Source organism: Argiope bruennichi, chromosome 7 (assembly GCF_947563725.1).
Source record: "Argiope bruennichi chromosome 7, qqArgBrue1.1, whole genome shotgun sequence".
NCBI classification, from domain to species: Eukaryota; Metazoa; Arthropoda; class Arachnida; order Araneae; family Araneidae; genus Argiope; species Argiope bruennichi.
Window position 1 is genome coordinate 19501398 of NC_079157.1, and position 25316 is coordinate 19526713.

General features: G+C 30.6%; 1 protein-coding gene across 1 annotated transcript; it reads left to right on the plus strand.

Annotated features, from left to right (window-relative positions):
- The first annotated feature begins 224 nt into the window (after positions 1–224).
- LOC129976414 (uncharacterized) lies at positions 225–7636 on the plus strand. The gene is made up of 3 exons (XM_056089968.1): positions 225–376; positions 4438–4635; positions 6456–7636. Exons 1-3 carry the CDS (start codon positions 293–295, stop codon positions 6963–6965), a joined length of 792 nt encoding a protein of 263 aa, XP_055945943.1. The 5' UTR covers positions 225–292; the 3' UTR covers positions 6966–7636.
- Positions 7637–25316: the final 17680 nt, after the last annotated feature.

Consider the following 25316-nt stretch of genomic DNA (forward strand, 5'->3'; position numbering starts at 1 on the left):
ATTTATTTATTATGGTTTCATCCAATGCATTCTTTTTAAACATTTTTTTATCATCTATTTTTGATCTTCACCCTGTTATTTCATTTCTCTCAAAATATTCTATGCCTTCATATTGAGAGTCTTGGATGAAATCAATCAATAAATTCACTATTGTGTTGGTTCAAAGCAACGTTTTAACAACCGTAACAGTTGAAGTAAAAAGGTTTATTGCAGCAAAAGTGGTCTATCTTTAAAGCATACTTTTCAAATTATATTTCACTTTAGATATATAGCAGTTTTTAAATAAGCCAAGATGCACGAGATGAGCGATTTTGCACAACAGGAAGAGCCAGAATCCGAAACAAGATCTCGCTCGGTATCATTTCCTGACCATTATGTGAGTCGTCAAACCTGTTATTTTGTTCTTAAATTTGAATGTAATTACCTTCATTTATATTTTGCTATTATATGACCATTTTTGCTGTCCCATTTTTTTTTCATATCATTTTTTAAAATTTTGTTTGAAACTGTGCGATTGGTTCCAAAACAGGCTTTATCTCGATGTCTTGAATGCGAAAGATAGCTTTTTTGCATTTTAAATTATTCCATCGAAGACTAGCTATATATGAAAATCGAATGTGTGGTCTGTGTCAGACGTCTTCTAATTGTCTAGTACTGTCAACTTGCAGTCTTTGACTACAATTTTCCAAAACCAACATCTAAGCTGCGTTTTACCAATGGCAGAATATTTAATTCAAGATTCCATATCTTTCAAAATCTACATTAAGTTTGGGCTAACTCATGTGAAATAAATCATCATGGGTCATACATCCAGACCTTAGTGTGATATAGAAATCTATACAGATATTGGTTAATGTATCACCATTATTTGACCACAGTTCGATGCTCAAAATCACGCAGTTTGACCAAAAATATCTTCTTCATCGAGTTTTAGTATGACTTCTAAAACTGTAATATAATTAACATATCATTGTTTAGTTTTTTTAAGAATGGAATTTAAATCAAACCAAGCCAAATTCATTTTTACATTTTTATTTATTAAGTATACAAAAAGAAAGAATTATAACATTAAAAGAATTCCAACTCAAGACTTTGAAGAATCTTTATTTTCAGCTCGAAAAGCACATTTTTGGCATTATGCCTGTCAATTTATTTGCGAACACGTCAACACAGAAACACTTTCAGTTGGACGAATGAAATTTTTTGTACAGTTAAATATGTAACATTCTATCGAATTTTGAATAAAATCCATTCAGAGGAAAAATCCATTCTGTTTGTTCGGCATCCATTTATAAACGAAATACATAACAAATCGTAAAGCGGTAAATAGATAAAATTGGATGCACCGTTTCAGAATCTAAAATGTATATCTGTATCAAATTGTGAACAGAATCCGATAAATGTAAACCGTCTGTAAATATGAATTATGACATGCGATAATTAAAAAAAATGTAAAGATGCTGGTAAAAGAGAATTTGTTTACAATTCCAATAGTTAAAATTGAAAGTCTCTTCCAATTGTGAACCAAATCTGTCGAAGTGTTGACTGTCTGTTGGTCTATACTTTCGCAAGAATATAAATATAATGAAACGCAACAGTACAGAATGCTGTTTTCCCTTACATTTGATTCTATTTTTTCAGTTGTACCTTCAAACGGTTTAGTTAAAAACATATTTTTGAGTCGTAAAAGTGTTCATGTAGATGTGTTTTGTTGAATATCCAATTTTGGACTTACTTAAATAAAAACTTCAGTTCATACTTTCGAATTACACCGAGATTACCGATAAAATATCCGGGACGCATTACACACATAAATTACAAAGTTATTGTTCAAATTTCGAGGCAAAGTTTCAATTGGCATACTTATTACTTATATTGATGTCCGTTTATAACTGCTCCTTTATACATAAAATTCCAATGATGTTTGGAATGTATTTCGTTTTAAATAATAAGGGGCTCTAAAAATATATTTCCAGAAAAATGCGTATTTTGGTAGACGTTAGTTAAGTAATGAATTTAATTTTTCAGTTAATGTTTCCTATTAAGAGGATGTTAAATGAGGAAAAAATTCTTATTATTTATTCGTACTCATATTCTTAAGCCTGAAGAAGAAATTTCGAAATGACCACGTCTAGATGCCCTTTATAACTATCTAACCATAGTATGGACATTTCTTCATTTTTTTCATCCCCTTCTCCACTGATTTATTTAAGCATTTTCATACTACATCAAAATTGCCAAGCTCCTTTGTACATAAGATGCCAATATCACCGAACTCCATTATACAGAAGATGACGCCAAGAACGTCGAGCCCCATCATACACAAGATGGTTGCAAGATCGTCGAGCCCCATCATACACAAGATGGCTCCAAGATCGTCGAGCCCCACCATACACAAGATGGTTCCAAGATCGTCGAGCCCCACCATACACAAGATGGCTCCAAGATCGTCGAGCCCCACCATACACAAGATGGCTCCAAGATCGTCGAGCCCCACAATAGACAAGGTGGTTCCAAGATCGTCGAGCCCCACCATAGACAAGGTGGTTCCAAGATCGTCGAGCCCCACCATAGACAAGGTGGTTCCAAGATCGTCGAGCCCCACCATACACAAGATGGTTCCAAGATCGTCGAGCCCCACCATACACAAGATGGCTAGATTAACCCATGATGATTGCATCCCCGGGTTTACTTGGTGATTTTCAGATCATTCCGATATCACCGAACTCCGTTATACATAGAATTTAGTTAAGATTGTTGGCTATGGTTTCATCACGAATCCGTAAAAATAAAGAAATTTTTTAATATTTTCTTTTCTACATATCATTGCAACTGAATGATGTTCCTAATACATGGAGCAAAGTCATGTTGTAAACTCTTTCCAATCTTTTAAGATCCATTGCACTGGTTTGATTGTAAAATTTCTGCCTCAAGAATAATAAGGCTTGGTTCAAAGGCTGTGTACACCGAATTTCGCATGCTTGTGCGGAATCGGGTCGGTATTAAATCTGATTTTGAAGCAAATGTCAATCAATTATCGTTGCATTGATGTTTTGAAAGATGGTTGAAAGATCGTCGTTTTCATTCTTAAGTCTGTATAACTCGGGTATTGTTTCAAAATCCCGAATTTTATTACAACTCAACTTAGTAATTCGTTGTACAACAGGTTAATTTTTTTAAATAATTGATTTTGAAGAATGGCAGTGTTGCTGAAAATTCAAATGTTTCAGCATTTGTAAAAAAACATAAAAGTGAATCATATCGCCTAATTAAGTTATTTCTTTAAACTTTTCCTGAATAACTTATTTTAATAAATTCCTTTTCACATAGCTCTATTTGTACGGTTTTGTAACAGATTTTTAACCTATTTTTTGGATTCTGAGATCACTACTTTAAAATGATAAAAATGTGTATAGCTTTCTTTTGAAAAACGGACCAATTCAATCAGCTCGTTTTTTATAAAGTTTATTTTTCTTCTTCATGAGCAAAACAGCTCTTTGCTCACCTTGGCTGCCTCCGCATGCTCACTTTCCAGCACTTTCTATCTCCCGCAACACCCTTCCAGTTCTTTATACTCGGAACACTCGGGTCTCTTTCCATATCATCCAGCCATCTAGTTGCAGGTCTTCCTCTGGCCCGGGATCCCGTAGGATTTTTAAAAGTGGATATTTTGAGGGCGCTATTTTCAGGACTTCCCCAGATATGTGCGAGCCATCTTATACCTATTGCTCCAGATAATCAGTGTTAACTGTGGTTTTCTATAGTTTCCATAATTCAAAATTGAATCTAGTTGACCAACATTCTTTCCCTATCACTGGGATAAAGATAGTTCTAAGGATTATTCTCACGAACATGTTCAGAGAACGTTGAGTGTCCGAGTTAAGAGTCCAAATTTTTCTTGCATAGAGCAGAACAGGCATAATAAGAATCTTATCAATTCTTAGTTTAGTTTTTAGACTGATTAAGTTGGGTCTAAATTGTTTTTTCAGTCCAAAGAATTATTTATTAGCGTATTTTATTCTATTGTCAATTTCTGCTTTGAGTTTATTGTTGTCATTAATCATTGTATCACGGTATTTGAAATGATTGACTTTTTCGAAGGTATTACCGTTAATAAACAGAGTAAAACTGTGATTTATAGTTGAGAGAGGGAATTCCATAAATTTGGTTTTATCTTCGTTAATGGCAAGGCCCATATTTGTAACAGAAGTTTCCAAAGAAATATACTTTTAGAGTGAATAAATCCTTTCAATTTTCGGTGATATTTTGCAAATACAATGGATATTTAATGCTCAATTCTAACATTACCTCATTGTTCTTTTTTAGAATTTTCAAAAGGAAACATTATTTGCATGGGGAGGGCTTTCACCTCTGGAAAGATGTACAAACTACGAAGAGTTTTAGAAAAATCAATTCTGATTCGTTGTTCTTTTTCAGCTGTTACCCTACATTGAATGGTGTAAAAGATCCAAGTATATAACATGCAGTTGTAGCATAATGTTTTTCGGTATTGCCATCTTTTGCTTCTTCGCTACCAACTACATGATTAACTACCCTGCCACTTTATCTAGGAAGATTGTCTTTGTATTTGCTGCCACCATCTGCATCATATGTGGAGTCACTTGTTTGGAACTGGTGGGTACATTTCCGCGTTTTTTATTTAATGTTTGATATATATGCTTGTTTTGCATGCAGTAATGAAAAAAAAGCATGAAATGGGTGGAAATTGTGTGAATAAATAAAGTTTTTCAATATTTCAACACATTTGAACTTAAATATAAAATCCATTCACCTTCAAGAGAAGTCTTACTATAAGCAGTGATCAGGATTTTATTGATGTAAATCATTATAATTATCCTCTTAAAGAGGAAAATAAAACGTCTTCGGGAAGTGTCATTTTTCAAATATTGACACTAAATTTTCCATTAGACGATTGCTGGGAACTGGAAACCGCTGCTTGTATTTTCATTTTAAAGACAATACCAAAATATTTAAGGTCGTTAATCCTTTTATTTCACTGGTTTACTTAAAATATGGTTTAGTGTGTTAATTACTGATATTCCGGCTACAGGATTGATGTTGCAAAATTGAAGGATACAAAGATTTTAAAATATGTCTTTGTACGTAGATTTTATAAAGACACTTTTGTAAAATCCACGTACAAAGACGTGCAAAAGTCTTTGACAAATTTAAAGGAAATAATAGGTATGTACAAACCATGTTTTCAAATAAAAATCTATTTACCTAGATCATAATCAATCGCCACAAAATCAATATTTTGAATTCAAAGCATTATTGCATTATTTTACAGTACATTATTGTATTATTTTACAGTACATTATTGTATTATTTTACAGTACATTATTGTATTATTTTACAGTACATTATTGCATTATTTTACAGTACATTATTGCATTATTTTACAGTACATTATTGCATTATTTTACAGTACATTATTGCATTATTTTACAGTACATTATTGCATTATTTTACTGTACATTATTGCATAGCATTTTACTGTACATTATTGCATAGCATTTTACTGTACATTATTGCATAGCATTTTACTGTACATTATTGCATAGCATTTTACTGTACATTATTGCATAGCATTTTACTGTACATTATTGCATAGCATTTTACTGTACATTATTCCATTGCATAATTTACATGTTTCAAGCGATAGTACTGGGTAATTGCAAAAATTTACTGTAAAAATTATGATTTTTTGTACGGTTGTTTCGATATGTTGTAAACTTATTTTTAACGCTTTTAGCAAAACGATTTATGGCCATAAGCCTCAGTGTGAAGTTTCTTGTCAGGTCAATAAATTTCAAATAGTTTTCCAAATATCGCCAAGAAGTGTCCAACATTTCACCTGCCATACTAGACAGCATCGGTAAGGCGTCCAAAATGCGTATTCACATGATAGATTCAATAAAAATGTTACATGAATAATGTTACAAATGATACACATTTCATAACTATTGCTTGTCAATCCCATGCAAGGCATTTGCAACTTTATTCAAGATCCATAATTCTATGCAAGGCGGATATGACCTTAATATTTCGTTAATCGCACCTGATCTGCCAGATACACGATTACTACTTTTTTAATTACTATATGATGCCATGTCTGAGAGAAATTCTTTTTTGCTGTGTTCAAATCACGTCCAGGTCACCAATGCAGCGGTTTGATATGAGCGAGGATAGAACCTTGGACCTTGTGGTTCGCAGCCGAGTAACATGACCACAATACAAAACAATTGCTCGGGTAGCGTAGCTGTTAATTGGCTTATAAGCGTTCACCACACTGTCTTCCTAGAAAACTTTGTGTTATTGTAATGGGATTAATTGTGCCATATTAATGGAATAGGAATCTTTGTTCTCTGTGTTTTTCTTTGTCTCATTTCAATTCCTACACATTATTTTATACATTTCTTGTTGAATTTCAGCGCTTCAGAATCTTAAAGCAGTGCAGAGAGGGACCCGAAGACAACATACAATTTGAAATAGCCCGCCGAGATACTTTCGATTCAGTGACGAGCAGTTTCTCTGGATATTTCGAAACACAAGAGACGCCATTTTGCAACGGAACATCTAAAGAACCGAGTCAAGCTGAAATGCCAGAATTCCCCAGTCGCGCGCATTCACTTGATGAAGCCTCTCCTTCAAAAATTTCTACATTTAGACATAATGGTCTTGGTAGTTTTCCAAGGCGTTCGATTTCTGGAAATATGTCACCGGATTCTCCACTTCTGCCATTAAGAAAGCCAATAGAAATTTCAAAATCATCTCTGACAAAGAACGGCATGGATTTCACACGAATACAAAATGGCCGAACTGTTCCAGGTTCTGATAATTATCTTCCAAACTATTCAACGTTTGAGAATGAATCGGATGCACCTGAGACTAAGCCACTACTATCCCAGTCGATATTTGAGAATGAGAGTGATGCACCTTAAACTCAAGCACCGTTTGCTGAGAGTCACAGTAAATGCTTTGGTTTTTGTATTTGCTCAGAGTCGTAGTAAATTTAATATCGTGACTCGATAGAAGATTTTATTAAAACATATTTTAAAATTCTTTCTAGACAACTATCATCCATTTATACACATATGATTAATTGATTGATATATTTTTTTCTTTTGATTCTTTTGTTCTCGAATTTTTATTTAAATGGTTTCAGTATATGTGGGAAACGTTCTGAAGCAGGTATTATAACCTCTTTAGAAAAAAGAAAAGTGTATCGCGCTTTCTTCTAAATTTTATTAAATGGATTATTCCTCTGAATTTCTTTAAGGCAAAAAAGGATACAAAGGATTCATCCTTTGCTTTGTATTTTTAGAATAATATCGGTGTAGTGAGTATATAATTTAAGCAATTTCATTTTAAACTGAGTATTTAGAATGAATTTAACAATTATTTGTACCATTTGTGAATATTTTGAAAGTTTTAAATGAATGCCATCTCATTTGGCGCTAATTTAATGCCATCTCAATTCTTCAGATGTTATCAATCAATATGTTTAATTTTTTAAATTTTTAATTGTTAATATGAATAAAATGTAAATTATTTTTTTAATAAAGTTAGAATGCAAGTTGGTAATGAGTGAATTTGAAAGCCATAAACTTCAATTTAGGTGGTAGTAATTGTATTGAAAATAATTGATTGAATTTTGAATATTTTATCAAGAAGAAACGAATGTTTTTTTTTTCACGTAATTGTGCTTCTGTCTAAACTTTTAATGCTGTTTCTATTGGAATGATTTTTAATATTCGAATGACAATAACTAAATCTTGCATTTTAATGTTTGCAACATGAGTATTTTTTATTATAGTTATTTTTTTTTATAACAAGGATTTGTATTGATACTTGCATGATATACGTTTATTAAAATAAATATTTTATTTTACTAGTTTGTGATTCTTTTCTAATGCTAATGAAAGTTGTGGATTATGTTTAATAGTAAATTTGATAGTTTCCAGGAGCTTACATCATTTTTGTTCAAATTCATATATAGAAGACAAAATGAATGAACTATACATTATATTTTTGATATGAAATATAATACCATATGATTTCAACAGATCCAAATATTCTTATTTCGACAAGGATGACATTAAATCATCCCAAAGAATACTAACTTCATTTTGAAACGATTAATAAAATTACTCTGTATAGCCTTTTCTCGTTATCAGAGCTCCTCATAAAAACATGCCAAATCGCAGAGAAAGGATCGCCAAATCACAGAATCTCATCGCCAGTTCTTACTCGTGAATGATGAATGGCGTTGGAATCGTTCCAGTATTTATACTTGGTGACAATTGGAACCCTTTAGTGATACCATTTTCATTTAGACTATTATTACTAAAGTGGTGTAGTAATATGATCAAAAATTATTTTTTGATCATTTATTATTTTAAAGACAGTTTTGTTGGATTTAATCTTGCAATGACAAAATTAGGAGTGTTTTTACTCTGAATCTTTCTCGCATAATAAAATGATACATTCTTTATTTCATAATTGAAAGAGAAAAATTGAAAATGGATTTTGGGAGTTTTCATTTACCTATTGGGACCAAATTTTTTTACAGTTAGATAATATGGATTTTAAGGCAACATACAAACTTTCATTTGTCTAAATCGTTGTATTTTTGTACATCGCGTTAGCAAATATGAAAGTATCTAGACAGGCGACCAATCCTTTAATTGATATAATGCCAAATTTGTGGAATATTTACAATTTAAATGATGAAATTAGATGTTAAATTCTTTTAATATACGTATTTATTAGCATTTCTAACTTATTCTGTTCATATGAGCATAAACGCACGAAAAAGCCAACTTTTTGTTGTTAAAATTCGTCGACAATATGATTAAATTGTAAAATTTCCAAGTAAATGGTTACAAATTTACAATAAAATGTGTGGCAAAATTTTCCAACTAATACTTTGTTTTAAAAAAAGTAACAAAGATTGTTGAATGCATTGTGATTTAACCTTCTTACTCAAAATATCTGCGATTATAATCGCTAAAATAAATGGTGAGTAAATAGTATTCTTGGTATATCCTAATATAGTACGGTATTATTTAATTTGATTTAACATCCAGTTTCCAAGGTGCATGAAGTATTTTGAAATTGATCAAAAATTTTGAATAGTAGGTGGATATCCAAGACCGCAAATGAACTGCATTTGACTGCATGAAGGACATTTGACGTTTTTCTAGACGTCAGATTCTAAGTGAAGCCATACATGAAGATTGAATCTCTCACGTGAACATTGTGTGTCTTCATGAAGACTTGATCTCTCTCATTGAATTTCATCTCGAATCCACTCAGTTTATTAAGAAAACTTATCAGTTTAGATCAAGAATTGCCCCAAGTCTTAACAATATTCGTAAGTTTTAGAAGTGGGATGTTATTTTTCTAAAATCTGGGCTCATATCATATGGATGAGATCTGAAGTGAGGCCCTAAATCTCAATTACCAGTGTTTATTTCACTACCTAAGCTAAGACAGATTTCTGCATTCAGAAATTCATTATTTAAAAAATAAACAATACAAATTGGACTTCATCCCATGATTTTTATTTACGTTTCATGATTTGTATCAATTTTGCTGTTTTTTTTTTCACTAAAACGATCCATAGTTAATTAGGAAATTTCAAGCATGACAGCACTTTCCTAGGGAGAAAACTAAGGATTAGATGGCTTTCACTGCCGGTAGACTAGAGAAAGGAACGTTTGTAATTTCCGTCATGATTTATTTAAAACATCGGGAGTCGCTTCTTGAGTGAGAGAGAGAGACGAGTCTGATGGATAGCACAAAGAATCACCTGAAAATGTGGTGTCCTTTCTGGAATCGGTTTGATTCCAGAAAGAGAATTGCAGTGAGCTGTTTATAATGGTAGTTATTTTACGTGTTTCTAAATATTGCTAGAAAGGAAGAAATTGTTAGAAAAATTGTTAGCAAAATAATTGGAAAAATTGTTGGAAAAAATTGTTAGAAAAGGAAGCAAAATCAGTGTTTATAGCTGCAACCATAATCTGAATTGGACAGTATTTCTATCGTAAAGCAGTGTTCACACAAGGACAACTATTGCGTGCAATGGAGGGCTTGCTTACTTCAGGAACAACACATGACCCCCAACAGGACAATGGCAAATCGTTGCCCAAGTGCGACAAGTATTTATCGTTGTCCCATTGGCGGTCACGCGACGTTCCAGAAGTAAGCGTGACCTTCATTTGCTCACAGTATTTGTCCTCGTGTGAACCTTGCTTACTGCAGCGTTCGCAAGAAGCCAACTATTGCCAGCAATAGACGGTCACGCTACCTGAGGTACATCACGTGGGACAATTACAGATGGCTGTCCCATTGGGATAATAGTTGGCCTAGTGTGAACTTTGCTTAATGGTGTGGAGCATTGAAACGTGATTTTATAGAATTGTGATGTGTATTTTACCTTACAGGTCATAAAATTGTAATTGTATACTTTTCAAATTTTGTCGATGGTTTGCGGCAATCAATGAGTTGTTTCTAATATCATCAACTGTAAGTCGACTTTTAAATTATGCGTACTTGAAATATCATCTTTAAATCGATATATTTTCTGTTTTCACAAAAACAAAGGTGTTTTTTTTAATGACAAATTTCTGGTTCAAAAATACAACTGGTAACAAACATCTTCGATTATTTATATTGTGTAATTTAAAATGCTTGCATGTATTGTGTAAGGGAAATTGAGACAAGAGATAGTTTAAATAGCTGATAATAAATTAGCCTTTACAAATAAAATATCGCATGAAATATTGAATTTAATAGATATTGCTTTGGTTGCATATCTAAACTGCATTCGATTAATAAAATTAGTTTTGCTATAGGAGAAATGGAATTTTTCATGTAAACTACGCATACTCGAAATATTTGTAAATCGATGCCAGATTTTAATGCATATGAATTCACATTCTGAACTGAATAGATACTGTTGGTAAAAATAGATGAAGCTATTCTTAGTTCTGTAAAAGAAAATGGCTGGAAAATTCACAATTAACAAGAATTAATAAATAGTAAGTAGAAATTTTATTTTCCTGTCTCGATCGAAGAGGTAATAGGTTAAAGTTATTGTGTTTATATCATACCAAGTGCATCGATTCAATTTTTAATATTTAAAAAGAAATATATGCTGTTCTCCCTTATTTTATCAAAATTTTAATTCTATCCAAATGGAATTTACTTATGTAAAATACGCGTGATGTATTTATAATTAAAATGTATTTTTGATATTAAAAATCTGAAAATATTGTTTCAATATAAAAAGTCGGAATTTCATTTTGTACAATTTCAACTGCCGAGGTCGTTATTTGATAGTTTATCCTCTATTATTTAGCCTGATTTTTTGATTGCCTTATTTAAACAAATTTGAAATTATACAGGAAACTTTTAAGTACTGATCTGAATTTTTTTAACATGCAAAGTATAAGTTTTTCCTTCAATAGCTTTAGAAATAATTATTTTTGAAATTCGTATTTCTTTCATAAATTCTCAAGTTTCGACATGGAAAAAATTTCAATTAAAATAATCACAATAAACCATATCTAGTTAGTTATACATTTTAGAGTTGATAAATTATTCTTCAAGATGTTATTGTAATAAAGGATTTAACATTTGTGGTGAAACCTTTCAAACAGTTCATAAAGCTATCTTCAGAAATTCAGAAAATTGTAAATTTCGCCTTAATAAATCCTTACATTGTTGAAAAAATAACTGTGTTGGAAAGTGGCTTTTCTGTAAAAATATAAAATATTTTTAATAATTTAATATTCTTTAATTTTTGGAATAAGTCTTAATAATACCACTTGCATTTTGTTTCTAAGTTCAATCTTTGGAAAGTTGCATTGATTTTTATATTTGTACGATACATGTTTTAATGCTACTTGATATCTTCAAATGCGATTTTTTAAAATATTGGCACAAAAAAAAATGTTTATGGAAAATATTGCAAATTAAAATCTAATAACATTTTTTTGCTAAAATATAGTATAATTTCGCAATATATTCGTCTGTTTTTGAACTCGAAAGTAAGCAATCTGTTAATTTAAAAACATTTTATACCTGCTTTTTATGTTTCACAACATGAAAAAGAAAGTTTTATGTAATTTATAAGTGGAACCGTAATATTTAAAAATTGGATGAAAGAGCTTTATTTTGTTCAGGAATTAAAATATGTTTATTAAGCAATCTGCAGGGTTTTGAGTTCATCATTTAATAAACTTTTAAACTTGACGTTCTTTTAAACAAGACCCTCTTTTTTTTGACAAAAAATATCACATTATTTCCGATTTTAAAAATGATTTTTCAGAGTTTATTATTAACTTACATATTTTGGTTTTATTGATATTTGTTTAATTTATTGTATACAAAAATTCAAAAAATATTACAATTTTTACATCATTTTTAAAACATTATATCTAAAGTAGTCACAAACCTTAAAATTAAATTCTTAGCCGAACAATTTAAAAAAAAAATATTTAATTTATTTCTATTGTGTAACTTGTTTTAGTAAATAATTTAAGAATTCGGTTTTCGTATGTTTATAAGGAAATCGAGAAAATTACTTTTTAAATATATTGGGCAAGATAATGTTTTTAAATATATCTATTTTTAATTGCACATTAGATAGTGTAGTGAAGTTACCTTAGATTATAATCTCGGAAAAAATTATCTTCAAAATAAACTTAACAGAAATTTTCTTTTGTACACAGAAAATGGAGTTATAAAAAAGATTGATAAATCAATTTAGTTCACAAAATGTTTAATTAAAAATATTTCTCAAATATTCAAAAAAATATTGTAGTATTTATTACCTTTGTGAAAATACAAGGAAATAGCGATTGCATATCGTCATCTTTGTATCGATGAAGTTTATAAAATTTTCTATAACATTTTGAGACGATACATTTGTGGATGTTAGATATATTTATTATCAAAGAACTGCATTTTCTACAAAATGTTTTATCTCTAGGGAGATTCAGTTTCTACTTATATTTTGTATGTTTCGCGGCATATCATTTACTATATGCATTTTGATATAACAACTATAGTTTTCTATTCCATTTTATATAAATTCAAGTAAAAATAACAGCATATCATATGAACTGTAACTAGGAATTTAAGAATACATGATATCAATGAAAATACTTATGAAATGAAATGAATGAAATGCAAAAAGATAGTTTCTCGGATTGATGTTTTTTTTTTTTTAAATTTAATAATTTGGACTTTTCAAAATTAAATTTTAAAAACCCGCCTCTACTATGTGTGATCTTCATTATGATTACATTATAAATGTTTTCTCCATTTTATTTAATACAAAAAATGTGATGCACTGAATATTTAAACTATGTGAATACTTTGCATTTCACAACATGTAAAAGATTATTTAATTGAATCAAAACATAATTTTTTGTAACAGTGTAATTGAGCTAAATCTGATACTCTACTATATTTGTCATCAGTTTCGAGTTGCTTCCACGAACTGATGACAATGGCTTCAGTGGAAGTTACTTTCAAGTAACTTCCACCGAATGCACAATTTAGATTTCTCACCGATTGTCCCTTAATGATACTAATGTCCCATATGGGTATAAAAGATCTCTGACCTAGACTCCAATCCAGATAATATGAACCTGGTAATATTCGCTTTTAAAGACTAAAATTATTTTAAATGCGTATCATTTTTATCGGCCAGTTTTAGAGGTATCCAAAGCAGCGACAAGTGTGGATTGTGTATGGTAGGTAACAAAAATATCCTACTTTATTAAAAAAAAAAAAAAAAAATTATTTAATTTTTTTAAAGATATTATGGAGCTAAATTTTGTCTCTCTGTACTTTTCATTTTTAAATATTTTTCAGAGTTGACTATTTTAAATATTACATAATTTTGAAATCGGTTTATCTCGAATTCATTCTCCAGAGCCTCCCTCTAATAGAATGAATTAATTAATCAAATGATAATTAAGTTCTGTGAATATTGGTGAATTGTAAAGAAGAATACAAATCCACAAACCTTCTGAACTCATGTATATGGAATTGTAAAAAAATATTTAAAAATTATCTTTTAAGAACTCTACTCGTTTCACGTTTGCAAAAAAATAATAATAAAATAAAATAAAAATGAATAAATAATATAAAATAAAAATTAATTCATTTTCAAGGTTTAACCATTTTGAATGGAAGCATTTTCATCATATTGTTACGAACCTATAATATTGCTACCCGGCACGAATAGTGTCATCGTAAGAAAGACCGTTGTACGATCGGTCCTGTACGTGCTGAGATCAATGAACTTAGAGCTTGGCGACAGACTTGGCGAGCATTTGGCGGCTTGGCGATAAATTTGGCGAGTTTGGCGACTAAATGGATAGTACCGGAAAGTTTGAGAACTTTCAAGATCCATCCACTAACAACCGAGATGCAGCCAGGTACGCCCTGATTGGTCAGAAGATTCTAGCCCCGCCTCCCGGAACTATAAAAGACGGGCACTCAGAAGCTACGAGGTTGCCGCCCAGAAACAATAGTTCATCCGCTGCCTGGACCTTCTGAAAGACCAAAATGCTCCTACTTCTACCTCACCTACTCCCTTGACCGTCTGCTTTGCTATTGGCTGAGACAGCTCACCCTCTCTCCCTCACCTGCCATGCGACTTTTCATCAGTCGACTTTGTTTCATTTCCTCTTCTACCATCACAGAAGACGTTACAGTCCATGTAAACTTATCTCAAGCCAGGTCACTTCAATTTTGCCATGTTGGAGGTAGCCCACATCGGGCGGGAACTCCTTTAATCTGTGTTATTTTCTGCTACGAGGTTGTTGTTGTTGTGTGGATATCAGAAGTCGCGTCGTGTGGATCGTCAGAAGACGTGAGTGAGAGGAGTCGGAATCGCCGACGAGTAAAAGACTAGAGGATTAGCAAGCAAGAAAGCTGCTAAACTTACAATTAAATGCGCTGAGTAATTACAATGGAGTGGCGGCATTTGTTGTAGAAGAAAAAAATTTGTAACAATATTAACGTAGTATTCCATCTTCATCAGAATTGATTGTTCCACTTAACTCATAAAAATTCTTTTAAATTTAAAATTATTTTTGAAATGTTTCTTCATATTCTTCAAGCAGAAAATTATTTTTATGAAGAATTCTCTTTTTTTACCAAAAAGATTCGAAGGTGCATAATTACTTTAAAATATTACTTTTCTTCCACGAGTTTAGTTCTGGCAAAATTTAGAAACTGAAACTCCCAAAGCTCTATCTATACATAGTATAAAATGAAGTCTCCTGAAAGCGTCTGTATGTTTGAAAGGAGAAAAACTCGAGAAATAACTGATATTGAAGATATTTGTACCATTTTGTAGGGCATTTATTGGGAAAAGTTTCAGCATATTAAAATCATATCAAAATAAAACATAATTTTATAATTGAAATTTTAATTATTTTCCTAATAGGACAAACGTTCAAAACTGCTGGAATTGACTTAAATGAAGAATGTTTTTCAAATGTACAAATTTATGTGGCACTTTCAAGAGTTGCATCCAAACAAGATCTTTTTGTCTTGGCACCAGGAGGAAAAAAAGTCAATATAGTCTACAAAGAAATTTCATGAAGCAAACTAAATTTCATTTCATATCAAATTATACAGGGTTGATCATCAAATGTGGAACAGTGGGTATAGTGACTTATTTTTTGTATATTTTTAAATTTTAAAACATTTTATATTGTATATTTTTAGTGAATTGTATATATATCCATTGTAGATTTTTAGTGAATTGTATATATATATCCACTGTAGATTTTTAGTGAATTGTATATATATCCATTGTAGATTTTTAGTGAATTGTATATATATATCCACTGTAGATTTTTAGAGAATTGTATATATATCCATTGTAGATTTTTAGTGAATTATATATATATATATATCCATTGTAGATTTTTAGTGAATTGTATATATATCCATTGTATATTTTTAGTGAATTGATTGTCTATGAACTTATCATATTTTTAACCTTTTTAGCAGTCTAAATATTTCTGAATGTGTGCTATAAAAAATTGTTTTGTAGTTAGTTTTGATGATTTTTAAATATATTATGTTTGTTTGATGTTGCGTGACATAGCCATGTCAAATCGGGAGGAGGCTAGATTTAAGTTTAAAGCTAATTATGCTTCTTGGATATTATGCCATGGGCAATGCGGGTATTGCTAGTTTATATATGTACGAAAGTATTTAATATAATTAATCTTGTAATAGTACATTAAAGATTCTCATTATAACCCATGCTCATGACTATAATTAAATTTTCTTTCAGGCGGTACAACTTGGTCTTTAAAATGAATTTTTCTACTTCTTATTTAAAAATGTTTGCAAATATTGAGAAAAAGACTCGAAGCGAGAGTTATTTTAAATGCCTGATAATAAAGCAGACTGAATTAAATTCATTGCAGTTATTCTCAGCTTTAAACTGCTATTATATTTAATGCAGTTATTCTCAGGTTTAAATTGCTATTCCATTTAAAACAGTTATTCTCAAGTTCAAATTGCTAGTACCAGCATGCGCAACATAGAAAATACGATGCATTAAAATATTTGCTGTGAGAGGATTTCAGAAAGAAAGTCAGAAAATATTAAAGAGCTTAAGTTCCGTATCCTAAAATCTGAGAGAATAAAACATAAAGACAGTATTGCTGAATTCGTTAGGAATTCAATTAGGAATTCCTCGTATTCGTTACGAATTCAAGGAATTCGTTAGACTAATGAACGGAAAGAAAGAGATGTTGGTTCTGATAGTAATAGAAAGTGTTAAATCAGATTAAAAGGGAGGGATTACTTTTATAGAGCATGTGGATATTTCTAAGAGCTATTAATGAAGCACTAAACGGCTGAGAATGTTCGTAATTTGTAATCCCAGGAACAATTATCTGAATAGTCTTTTTTATATATTATATCGATCGATTGTCTTAATTAACTGCATGGATTAGTCTTTTGAAACTATAATGAATCCATACACCCTGAATATAACTTTTTTCCAGGATGGACTTAGGAGGGCATGAACGACAATTGATAATGGTGCCCTAAGAAACGAATATTATAAATACTTTTTCTGAAACGAAATCATTTGGAGTCATTTTTTTTTTTTTTACTCTGATAACGCATATGATCTCTTTTATATATACATGTGGATTTCTTATGAGTGTACATGCTCTGTTCAAGAATTTGATGTTTATGTATGCATATGATCTTTTTTATATATACTTGTGGATTTTTTATGAGTTTATATGCTCTGTTCAAGAATTTGGTGTTTATGTATGCATATGATCTGATAAGGTATGGTATTTTTTTCTGTTTATGTATGCATATGATCTGATAAAGTATGGTATTTTTTTCTGTTTATGTATGCATATGATCTGATAAAGTATGGTATTTTTTTCTGTTTATGTATGCATATGATCTGATAAAGTATGGTATTTTTTTCTGTTTATGTATGCATATGATCTGATAAAGTATGGTATTTTTTTCTGTTTATGTATGCATATGATCTGATAAAGTATGGTATTTTTTTCTGTTTATGTATGCATATGATCTGATAAAGTATGGTATTTTTTTCTGTTTATGTATGCATATGATCTGATAAAGTATGGTATTTTTTTCTGTTTATGTATGCATATGATCTGATAAAGTATGGTATTTTTTTCTGTTTATGTATGCATATGATCTGATAAAGTATGGTATTTTTTTCTGTTTATGTATGCATATGATCTGATAAAGTATGGTATTTTTTTCTGTTTATGTATGCATATGATCTGATAAGGAATGGTAATTTTTGTTTATGTATACATATGATCTGATAAGGAATGGTATTTTTTATGTATTTATTATTATGGTCTGATAAGGCATATGGTATTTTTTTGTGTATGCATATCGTCTGATAAGGCATATAGTTTTTTTTTTTGTGTATGCATATCGTCTGATAAGGCATATGGTCATTGGTTTTTTTCTGTAACTAACCTCTGATATAGCTTTGAATCAGTCTATGAATTATGCCATGTCCTCTGAAACGTCATTTACTTGCAAAAACCAAGCAATCAAGAATGTGGGAGGGGGGATGTCTGGTCTGCTTTATACGAAAGGACTTAAGGAAAGAGTTTCGAGCTGTGTTAGAAATTAAATGCATTCGTCTGTCTCCGTCAATAACTGTTGTTTACTGTTACTGTTTTCTGGTCTGTTTACTGGGCAATTTACTGTTTTCTGACTGTTACTGTTTTCTGGCCAATTTACACTTGAAAAGAGACTCCTGAGCCTCTCCCTACTATATATGGTTGGGTGGAGCTCCCCACTACTATAAAATGTACATATCCGGAAGACAACGAATCAAAATTTCTTCATGATCTAGGTTTTAGTAAACATTTTTTTTTATATTCGTACAAAATTTTTCAATTGGATATTTTCAACACTCGTTTAGGAAATACTTATTCCAAAAGTTTTTACCAGAATACTGTTATTCTGAATTATGTTTTAAGCGTTAGCCCTCTTTGTTTTAACCCGATTCCTTTCATCAGCTATTTTAACAACTATAAAAATCTTTACATTGAAGATTTGTACATCACATACTATATTTGCAGTTTACTATATTCTGATACGTATATTATATAACCTTCGAAAATCAAGTGATATGGCCTATAAGTTTATGTAAGTATGGTATTAAAGCTCTGGTCGACCCTTATAATGGAAATTATTTGTTTATATTCATCATAAAAGTCTGTTTAGCAATATCTCTTCATTAATTCTAAAGTTTTGACGTATGTCTCTGAAAATGACCTGAGCATATACATCCTGGGTAACAGTTGTATGCCAAGTTTTGTTTTTATAGAGCTGGTAAATGCCTTTTCTTTTCGCTCTTTATAATGTTGATGTTGAAGTTACTCGAAGGATTTATCGTACGAGAGGTAAATTCTTGATATGAATCTATATATTTTACATGCTTTTCTGTTCATAATTTTCTTAGAGATGCTTTAAAGGATATTTCTCATATCATCCTTCATAAGACGATTGTCAGTTTGGTAATTGAGCTAAAGATATTAAGAACCATATTTAAAGAGATCTACAAATATGAGTTTCATCGACTGCAGAAACTTGCATAATATTAATGTTAAATAATATTAAATAATAACAAGTGTCACAATTCACTCGTTTGTTTTCGAACTGCTATATCTAAAGTGGAATTACAAAAATTAATCTGAATACTACATCTTAGCAGCTCTGTAATCACAAAATGATTGTTGATGAAAGAATTTAAAAGAGAATGGAAAATCCTCCCAACAATGCTTCTTAAGTTAACCTTTAATAACCTTCTCTTCCAGAATCAGCCAAAACTTTAATCCTTTGTAGTCGAGTGTCTTCTCTCAGCCACCATTCAAGACGGTGCATCATTTTGATATTTTATTTATTTTTTAATTTAAATTTTTCAATATCTACAGAATATTAAAACGATGTTGATTCATTTTTCAAGGAAACTCAAAGCAGTGCTATGTATTCATTTTTTAATGTAATAAACAGGTCCATGCATTAAGTGAATAATTATAAATATTTATTAATTTTCCGACTACAAAGAGTTAAATGTAGGCGTCATGCACTGTAATTTATTTTTATGGTAGTTAATTGCTGTTTTCATGTTTAGTTTTTTACTGAAATTCATTAGTATAATTTCTGATCAAATGTTTATGAAATGTAACCTTGTTGGTAAAATAGTCTTAGCTTTCTTTATAAAGCTCTGAATCTCTTTCAATAAATTACATCTTGTATGATTTTATAATATTTTCTTCGAGCTCCTAATTAATTTGTAAGTGCATAACCGATGACTGTAGAAAGTACCTCCTTTATTTTCTACGTACCTTTTAAGTTTGTTATTTTTTCCTGAATAAATTCGTGTGTCTCATTATGAATGTCTTTGATTCAAAATTTCTTTTTTTTTTCAGATCCATGATAATCTTGTATACCTTATTTAATGTAACCACAAGATCAGACGCCATATTTACATTATGATTGTATACTTATGTTTTGCAATCATATTAAATGTTCATAGTCAGTGTGAAACCATTGAATCAGAATATCTGTCAATTTAATTGCTGAGGTACATTTTAAATAAATGAGTACAAACAAATAGTATTGCTTTTATAATAGTAGTTTCTTATTCGCTGTGTCTATTGTCAGTCATGGATATTTTTCTTGTGCTAACAAAAATAACAATTTTGTTTTTTTCATATATTTTGCTAAATGCCTGCAATTTTTGCTTCAACTGGAATGCGGTGCATTTTTTTAGAGAGGACATGTAATGAATTGTTAATGAATATTTTAAATAGTTTGGACTTTTCGTAATATTTCTTACTTTTAATAATGTGGAATATTGGGTGTCTTAACTTTTTATATTGACAGTGTACCAAAATGGAAGCGGCAACGAGTATGTCGGCAAAACGATGGTTGGTGTTTTTTTTTAATATAACGTCATCATGCTCTTGTAGGTTGCAAAGTAAGTGTTATCTTTGAAAAAAAACAATCTGCGTTAACCTTGATACAAGATGTACAGCCTCTCGTGGTACCTACCACTTGAATCAATTCCGGTGCTCGCATTTAATGCGAGAGAACTTAATTAATTGAAATTCCATTACCAATATTATCATATTTGAGCCGGCTTCCTGGCATAGGGGTACGTGTCTTCCCCGTGATCTGGGCGTTCCGGGTTCGAGTCCCAGTTTGGCATGGTAGTTCTATCTGTGAGATGTGTGCATGTGCCCTCCTGTGAAAAGGGGTCTTGCAAGCGAATGAGTGATGCGTGAGTAGTTAAGTCATACTCTTGGCCCTAGTTAGCGCTACTATAAAAACAAGAGACGCTCCACCACAGGCTTAAATCGGCTGTCTTCAAACAGCGGGCTTGTCCGTGACAAGTTCCATAAGAAACAACAACAACATCATATTTGAGACTGAAAGTTAAATTTCTGATTATGGAGCTATCTAAGTGTTCTTGTTATTTAATTTTTTGTTATAGGATTTGTAAGTACTGCCAATACCCCTAATCTTTTTGCATATGTTGCTGTATTCTGCATTTTCAGACTTCACTACTAGCCTCGCTTCGGCTTCAAGTTGTGTATCTCATTTTTACATATGTAAATCTTATAACATGAGCGTCAATAAAAAAAACTTGCTTTTTTTTCTGTTTACTCTCTTAGTTTGCATTTCCGTTTATATGTACGCCTAAAATTATCCTCATAAGTAATATTCCCCCAGTAACTGGTTCTGCCTATTGTGAATTTAGTTGAGGCAGACATTGTTTGAGAAATCGTTTTTTTTTTTTATTGTTATTTGTAAAATTTTGGAACACACATTTATATATTATAAGGGACATTTTAAGTAGTTTTTTTTTTAATTCAGTCACTTACACATTTTCTTAATATTACGGAAGGTGTTTAACCTAAAATCATATATTGTTTTTATCTGTAGCACTTGTAGATCTGAGTAGCATGGTTCTGTCTTTATTTCTTTAACAAATTTGAAAAAAAAATGTATTATTCCCAATATCACTGATGAATTTTAAAAACTAATATTCCATTCAATAAAAATATCTTTGAAACTACATTTATTTACTTTGGATAGTATTAAGAGCATTAAAAAGCATATCAGACAATGAAAAAATCATTTATTAACGACATATCATTTTGTAGATTCATCGCACTGTGAAATCAATTGCAATTTTATATTTACTAGCTTCTTTCTGTCTTGAGCAGAAACGTCTTAAGAATGACTGACGATTATTTGTAAATTGCGATTCTTGTTTTAAGCTTAAAAATGAAAGAATGAATTAAATGACAGTCTGTAGAATAAGTTGTACTTATTTCAATGTCTTGTATTTACTCCTGGAACAATAGTTAAAGATTACTACTGGTTATCTGTAAATTATTTATTGAAATTTTGATATTCTCCCACTTGTGTTTTTCTACTCTAGGTCTATCATCTGTTAAGAATGTGAAATAAAACTCAGTAATCATATTACAGTAAATTTAGTTCAAACTCTTTAAGCTGTGTCAACTATAGTATGAAACAGATACATGGGAAGTGTATATCTGATAATGTTTCAGCTTAATTGAAAGCTTACCATAAGTCATTTTTACATATAAATGTGTGCTTAAGCCATCCTTTTGGTTATATTGGCTACATGGGGTGGACCAGGCTACATGGTTCTTAGTACCAAACTTTTTTCCATAATAATATTAAATACAAATTTAAATAAATCCTCTAAAATGAAAACCATTAGATGGAAAATAAAGTCTTTAATATTTTGGGAAATTAGTGCGAAATTAAGTATACCTACCTTTCTTTTCAAAAACAATTTCCAAAAAGTATCATTGAAAGGCTGATTTCTGAATAAACAGCTGAATAAGTTAACAAGAAAGTTGATTGAAAAAAAACTTTATTTCCCTAATTGCAATATGAATAAATTGGTAAAAAATGCAAATCTTAGGAACGATAAAATATCAGGATAATATTAAAACTTTATCACGTATAATTAGAGTATTTGTAATTGTTTAAATGACCAATAACTATGTTATTTAAATAAAATTGGAAGCTTGATAAGCTAGTGTCATAATAGATGAATAAAAACCAATATATATTAACAAAATTAATATAAATTTGCATAATTTTAGATTAATATTTTTAACATATTAAAAATATGTTAAAATATGAGACTGCATTTATCATCTTATTAAATGAGGGGCGACATAATGTGCACTCCTCGGGCCGTAAAATCTATACCGCCACTGATCACTGCGCATTCGTTATTCGTTCAATAACCAATGAAAAAAAGGGGCTGTCAATATTTACGTCTAGATGTATTAACGTCTCGTTTTAAAGCAATACAGGGCTATTTTGGGACGAACATCATAATTTTAAACCACGGTGAAATGACGAAGATGACACTTGAGCTGGCACTCCTCTTCAAACTTCTACACCAGACTAGCTGGAGGACGTTTGGCCTAGATGTATATAACAGGCACCAGATCCGCTTACACGACAGTTCTTCTTGGAATCGGATATCGAACCTGAAACCCTCCGGTTTTGAAGCCAAGACCTTATTACCAGGCCACCGCGTTCGCTCTCAGTAGAATATCGCCGACTTCTTCCACTGAGCACGAGAATTAACTAAGCTTATTCGTTCCGCTCCATACCTTATTAAGTATGGACCTTCCTCTTTAAGAGACGGTAAAAGAAAGATTTTAACCATTTTTCTACTGTACATAAATTTAATATGAATAAAAAAAAATGAAGGATAAATATTGATAAGCAAAAATTTAAATTATTGCACAGCAAAAAAACAAACAAATGTGAATGAAAATTTAAAATCTCTACATGTTTATTTATGTTAAAATCGAATGATAAAAGAAAATTATAATGAATTTTATAGAAGAGAGTAAGAATGGCAAGAAAAATAATTCACTTTGTTTATTTTTAATTGGAAATAGAAGTTCCCTTAAAAATCTCGTTAATTTATTAAAACTTTGCTGGATGAATTTTTTTTAATTGCTTGGTAGTTAATTCAAAATTAACTAGACAGTTGAAAAATCTATGTTACACCAATGGACACAATTCTGAGTTTTTGATGCTTTTCAGTATCTTTATGGCTAAAATATAAAGACGGATTATTGTAAAGTGGCGGCTCATAGAACTGTCTTCGTTTACCAAGTTATGTTGTTTGACAGTCAGAAAGGAAAAACAGAATTTCTATCCATTGCAAAGCTGTTATACAATTGCAGAAAGCTATTAAAGCGTATAAGCGGAATCTGTGGGCGATAAAAAACAAAAAGGAAAAATGTTTCCAATCAGTACGATCAACAAATTGATCCTAACAGAATGAAAACTTATCGCTTATTTTTGAAGAAGGTCTTCCTTGCTTCCTTGAGTTACGTCCCGATACATATTACTCGCAACTTATAATGTCCTGTTCTTTGCGTTACATGCTTTTAAAGAGGTCTCTGTAAAAATACATAAGTTGTTTTCGTTATCTCATGTTTCTATGCATAAAAATTACATTTTTGCTTCTACTAGATTTTCCTTTAACCTTTATTACCTGATCTTCTAAATCATCAAATATAAGAACTCAAATCTATATACCTTTGAATACAATTCCACTTGTAGTCATGTTTTGAAGGTAAACAACATCTCTCATAATGGGAAAATTTGAATTTTTATCAAGGCAAGCAAATACATTTTAAATGTTAAATAATAATAATCTCAATGGGAATCTTCTCTGAAACAGATTATTAAATACTTTTAAATATTTGTTTCCATTGCCTAGTTTGAATTCGTCTAAAAAAGTAAATCAAGGCTTGAATTTGTCCATAATACTAGTGTCTAAAACAATAATTGGAAATATAGCCGAATTCCAAATATTGGAATTAATTGAGACTAGACCCGATTCGGACAACTGACCGAAAAGGGCTTCTTCTTCGAGGAAGGGGGAGGAAGCGATGTTTAGTTTTAATATATTAATTTTATAACAACCGTAAACATTTACAATTTTGTACTTGCATACTGTATGAAAATATTCTTTCTTGAATTTATTTTGATATCTTAGTTCGATTTTATTTGAGAAGGTTCTGCTAAAAAAACGTTTTGCCAAAAAGCATTTGTTGCTAATTATAGATATAATAGTTCGAAATTCAGATAAATTTTCTATTGCATCTACAATTAACTGCTCCTTCATCATGGTTTAGAGACTAATTTTAATTTATCAGAGGAAATGAATATTGAAATGTAATTAAATGTTTCAACGAGAGTTGATTTTTAGATTTTGCTTATTATCTATTTATGTTCTAGAAGTTGCAGACGATTTTGCACCAGCTTAAGGATATGAAAGTGCTCTGATTATATGTATTGCCAGTTACCGACGTTGATGGAACTTTTGTTAGTTTTTCATTAATATGAAAAAAATCATGAAGTACAAAATCCACAACACATAACTTACTTGCCTTCCTGAAAAATTATATGCAAGTAAATAATTTATTTAAATAAACTGGAAAATATAATTTAATTTAATTATATATATAAGAATAGGGGGATATAGAGAAATGTATAATTAAATCAGTATTCCAATTTTGTAGGGATATAAAGAGAAAACTAAACAAAGCATAGCTTTTTTCCATCGGAAATCAAAAATAACATTTGAAAGTTTAAGTGTTTAAAGCAAGCCCTTTCAGAAAGAGGAAGATATCGATGAG

Excerpts from the sequence above, each read along its gene's own strand:
- LOC129976414 (XM_056089968.1), top strand. The coding sequence starts at position 293 with ATGCACGAGATGAGCGATTTTGCACAACAGGAAGAGCCAGAATCCGAA. Across the intron at positions 377-4,437 it reads TATCATTTCCTGACCATTAT|CTGTTACCCTACATTGAATG; the intron begins GTGAGTCGTCAA and ends GTTCTTTTTCAG. Across the intron at positions 4,636-6,455 it reads GAGTCACTTGTTTGGAACTG|CGCTTCAGAATCTTAAAGCA; the intron begins GTGGGTACATTT and ends GTTGAATTTCAG.